Source organism: Miniopterus natalensis, chromosome X (genome assembly GCF_054644295.1).
Source record: "Miniopterus natalensis isolate mMinNat1 chromosome X, mMinNat1.hap1, whole genome shotgun sequence".
NCBI classification, from domain to species: domain Eukaryota; kingdom Metazoa; phylum Chordata; class Mammalia; order Chiroptera; family Miniopteridae; genus Miniopterus; species Miniopterus natalensis.
The window spans coordinates 55,170,944-55,175,410 of NC_142103.1; the positions used below are offsets into that span (position 1 = coordinate 55,170,944).

The 4,467-nt window shown below is 36.7% G+C and overlaps 1 protein-coding gene across 1 annotated transcript; it reads right to left on the bottom strand.

Moving 5' to 3' along the window:
• Positions 1 to 1,400: 1,400 nt before the first annotated feature.
• On the bottom strand, positions 1,401 to 2,575 carry LOC148090492 (transcription initiation factor TFIID subunit 13-like). The gene is made up of 2 exons (XM_087813367.1): positions 2,549 to 2,575; positions 1,401 to 2,069 (listed from the first exon to the last, which is right to left on the bottom strand). Exons 1-2 carry the CDS (start codon positions 2,573 to 2,575, stop codon positions 1,725 to 1,727), a joined length of 372 nt encoding a protein of 123 aa, XP_087669493.1. The 3' UTR covers positions 1,401 to 1,724.
• Positions 2,576 to 4,467: the final 1,892 nt, after the last annotated feature.

A 4,467-nucleotide genomic window follows, 5' to 3' on the forward strand; every position in this document is an offset into this window, starting at 1 on the left:
ATAAATTTCTACCAGACTCATGGAGATCAAAGGCACATTTTAGAATTTGCAGGAGTCTAGTAAGCATTGACACTTGGGCTCAGGTTGGGTTGGAATAATGTAAGGTGGCCTGCCACCTTCTGTTGGCATGTTTCTCTTTAACCTTTGATTTATTGGCAGCTTAATGGCAGTTTGCTGTTGCTCATATGTACACTCCTTGCTAATATATAGAAGGATTTGTGCTTTGTAGACAAAGGGATTCTTGTCATCTTAGAATGCTGTGATTCCAACTCTTAAACTGTCCAGCACATAGTAGGTGCTCATTAAGTGTTGAATAACTATTGGTATGGATATAATACCAATATGTATATACCATATGTAGATCCCCTAAATGGCAACAATGTGTTCACTTACATATATTTTTTAAAGTATTAATCTTTTTTCATTTTTCACACTTTAATCCTGTATCGATAGGTTTAGAAAGTAACATTTTCCTAAGTACTGATTTGTAAATAATGTTTAGAAGTGGCACACAAAACATTTAGTTTCATAAAGAGTAATATTCAGTGATCCCTCTAAGTGCAATTTTAATCTTGGTTTTAAGCTAAGTACAATAATAATTTAATACAATAAGTTAATGCACACAAAACCTGTATATCTTGATCTACACAAGTGGTTTCCACAGTCACATATGGTTTTAGTCAAGTACACATTTCCACAATGAACAAGTACTAACAAATGTTAATAAAATACCACCCAAATGCTTATCCTGCCATCAGCTTTTTAAGCAATGCCATTCCCACTCCTGAAATCATTTATTTTTATTTAGAAGGGAAATATGACCTGGGAAAATGAATTTTCTTAAAGCTTGACAAATCGTATAAGCCCAAAAAGTTTTAAATCAAAAAAGCCTTCAATGCAAAAGCATTCACATGAAACTTTTAGTTTCTCCCCTCAAAAGTCACCCTCTTTATTGAAAGGAAAGAATATTAAAACAAATTATTACCTTAAGACAGAGAAACACTCCTACGAAAGAAACTGTATTTTCTTCTATCATTTTCTCCTTAAAAGAAGCACAAACTGTTTCGCTATCTTTTAATAACCTCTCAGATTGCTGCAGTCTTAAAACTTTCAAGTTTTAGCTATCATGTCAGCTATCGTAAAGTCAAAGGTGCCATTTAGATTTCACATATTAAAGAGCATGGTCTACAACGGCACAAATACACCTGATACATAAATACTACTTCATTATTTAGACAGTCAAAAGTCAGGAGAGCCCAACTGGGCATGGCTCAGTGGTTGAGCATTGACCTAGGATCCAGGAGATCATGGTTTAATTCCCAGTTGCAGGCTCAATCCCCTGTTGGGGGTGTGCAGGAGGCAGCCCATCAATGACAACTCTCTCATCATTGATGTTTTTTTCTCTCTTTCTCTCCCTCTCCCTTCCTCTCTCTGAAATCAATAAAGTTATATATTTTTTTTTAAAGTCAGGAGATACTACATGGTTTGCAAGATCCTTCAACTTACTTGTGGTCGTTAAAACCCAATAAGTAATTCAGGTATGCTAGTATGGCAGGCAGTTAAAGATTCAAACATCACTCTAAAATCCAAGCCACGAAAATAAAGGTGGGAAACTTTGTGCTTCTCCATCTTTCACTTACATGGCTAGTTATCGTGACTTTACTATGGAAAATATATGGTTACCATATATGGTCTCCCCAGAAGATAATGAAGCTTCAGAAAGTTCAAAAAGATCCATAGTTTGCTTCATCAAATGCTTTTCTAGCTTGTTTCAATTCTTCATTCTTAGTAAACAAGTCTTTAACCCTAGCAAACTTCCTTGGGTCCTTTCGAATCAAGAAGACAATATCTTCAACTTGTACCTGCCCTTCTCTTCCAATTGACATTGCCTTGTGAGTCATTTTGGTGATGAACTCTATAACAAGGTCTTCAAGAATATCCACTGACTCAGTATAAAGATTCTGGTCATCCCCAAACCCATACATCATACATCGTAATTCTTTAGAAAAAAGTATCTTTCTTTTACCCTGCCCACCTTCTGCACCTCCTCCAATTTCTTCAATTTCTTCCTCAAAATAGTGCTAGGAACTCTCCTTAAGTCAGCCTCAATCCCATTTTATGACACGAAAACCGAGGATCAAAGTTAAATAACTTGCTCACAGAGAACAGAAATCTTGAAACCCAGGTTCCGACTTTTGGTCCATACTTGACAGTAAGCGTACAGTTTTGTTAGCAGTTGAACTACTGATTCACGGTGAGCGCTAACAATCATGCGCTCTGACCCCTGATGATTCTCCAGGCATTACAAAGGGTGTCTGGCAGATATGGACCAAACGCAAAGGGCAAGGGCCACCTTTCCCCTCTCCCTCCACGTCCTGCCCCACGTAATGAAAAGATGACTCGAAGGTAAGTGCTGGCACTGTGTCGAGTCCCAGACTCTCCAGGCTGAATTCACTAAAGAAAACAGACCCAACTCCGAACTCGGCCTCTGCTACTATATCCGAGAGAGTGAAGAAAAGAGCCGGTTGAAGCTGAGGTGGGCACTCACAGTGGGGTCCTCGTCCTCATTGGCCATGCCACCAGCCAGCCCACAGAGCCTCTGTTCATTTATATTTTTATATGTCTTGTTCAGTTGTTTGGGTACTTGCATTAGTAATTCTGTATGATAATTTACGAGTAAAGAGTTTGCATATTTAATAATTTGATTCATGGGGCTGCTAGATTTCCCTTTGAAAATGTCCCAGTTTTACTGTCACAGATTATGACAGTTTTTTTCAAAAACAATACATGCAAATAGTAAATAGTACAAAATTTAATTTGTACTAAGTTATCCAATTAAAAGTTTTCTTTCCACCCCTAGTTTCCTAGTCCTTAATCTTCTTTCTTCCCAGATACAAGTACTAGTACTAATTTCATATGTAACCTTTCAGAGATAGTCTTTTTTAAATAAATCTTTTGTTTTTAGAAGTTGTAGCTAAAAGCTACAAAGATTTCCCTTATACCTCACACTCAGGTTCCCCTATATTAACATCTTATGTTACTGGGGTATATCTGTCATATAGCCCTCTCCCCATTCCTTGGTAACCTATAATATACTTTCAGTCTCTGAATTGGCCTATTCTAGTACTATTGGGGCAATACAGTATTTGTCCTTTTATGTGCGGCTTGTTTCACTTAGCATATATCTTCAAGGTGCATCAGTGTTGTTGCATGTGACAAAATGTCTTTTTTTTTTAAGGCCAAATTATATTTTATTTTATGTATATACCACATTTTGTTTATTCATTTAGTTTGTTTATGTGCTACATTTTCTTTAAATACAACATATATTAGTACATATTTGTTTATATACACATTTTGTTTATCCACTGTCTAATGGATAACACTGCTGTAGAACATGCATGCATTGGCTTTGGTTAATTGTTTCCACATTTTATCAAGCTAATTAATTAGGTCATAGTAAACTGCAGTGGAGAATTATTTAACATTTGAAAAAAAATCTTGAAATTGGCTTTGGAGTATTAGGATAAAACTTTGGTCCACTGGCACTACAAGACATCTATATTAATATTAGAACAGGCTATCCAAAAATTAATGAAAGTATTTTCTTATTCTAGATGTGATACCTTTGGTATCACTGTCTATTCTTAATTAAAATTAAACAGTAACACTAATTGGATAGTTTTATGAGATTTAAAAATTATTTTTATTTTACCTATTATTTTTAACATAGGTTTGTATCTTATATAGAATTGTTATCCACTTCTTTTTTTCAATTTATCTTTATTGTTGGAAGCATTATGGATGTCCTCCTTTTTTCCCCATTGATCCCCTTCACCCTGCATCCACCCCCACCTCCAGGCCTTCACCACACTATTGTCTGTGTCTATGGGTTATATATTTATACATATAAGTTCTTTTTGTTGTTAATCCTCACTCGAGGATAATGTTTCGATTGATTTTTTAGAGAGAATGGAAGGTAGAGGTAGAGACACAGAGAGAGAAACTTTGATGTAGATTGATTGCCTCCCCCGTGTGCCCCAGCCTTGGCTGAGGATCAAGCCTGCAACTGAGGTATGTGCCCTTGACCAGAATTGAACAGGCAACCCTTCAGGCCACAGGCCAACGCTCTAGTCACTGAGCCAAACTGGCTAGGACTACATATAAGTTCTTATGTTAATTGCTCCCCACCCACTCCCCCACCCCTACCTTCCCTCTGAGCTTCATCAGTCTGTTCCATGCTTCTCTGTCTCTAGATCTATTTTGTTCATTGATTAATTTTGTTCGTTAGATTCTACATATAAGTGAGATCTGTGATATTTATCTTTCTTTGCCTGGCCCATTTCACTTAGCATAATACTCTCCAGGTCCATCCATGCTGTCTCAAGGGGTAAGAGATCCTTCTTTTTTACAGCTGCATAGTATTCCATGGTGTAAATGTACTATACCTTTTTTACCCACTCATCT

Bases quoted from the DNA above. Each gene is read 5' to 3' on its own strand.
- LOC148090492 (XM_087813367.1), bottom strand. From the start codon at position 2,575: ATGGCCAATGAGGACGAGGACCCCACT. The intron at 2,070-2,548 runs GTGAGTGCCCAC...CACTATTTTGAG, and splicing joins ATGAGGACGAGGACCCCACT to GAAGAAATTGAAGAAATTGG.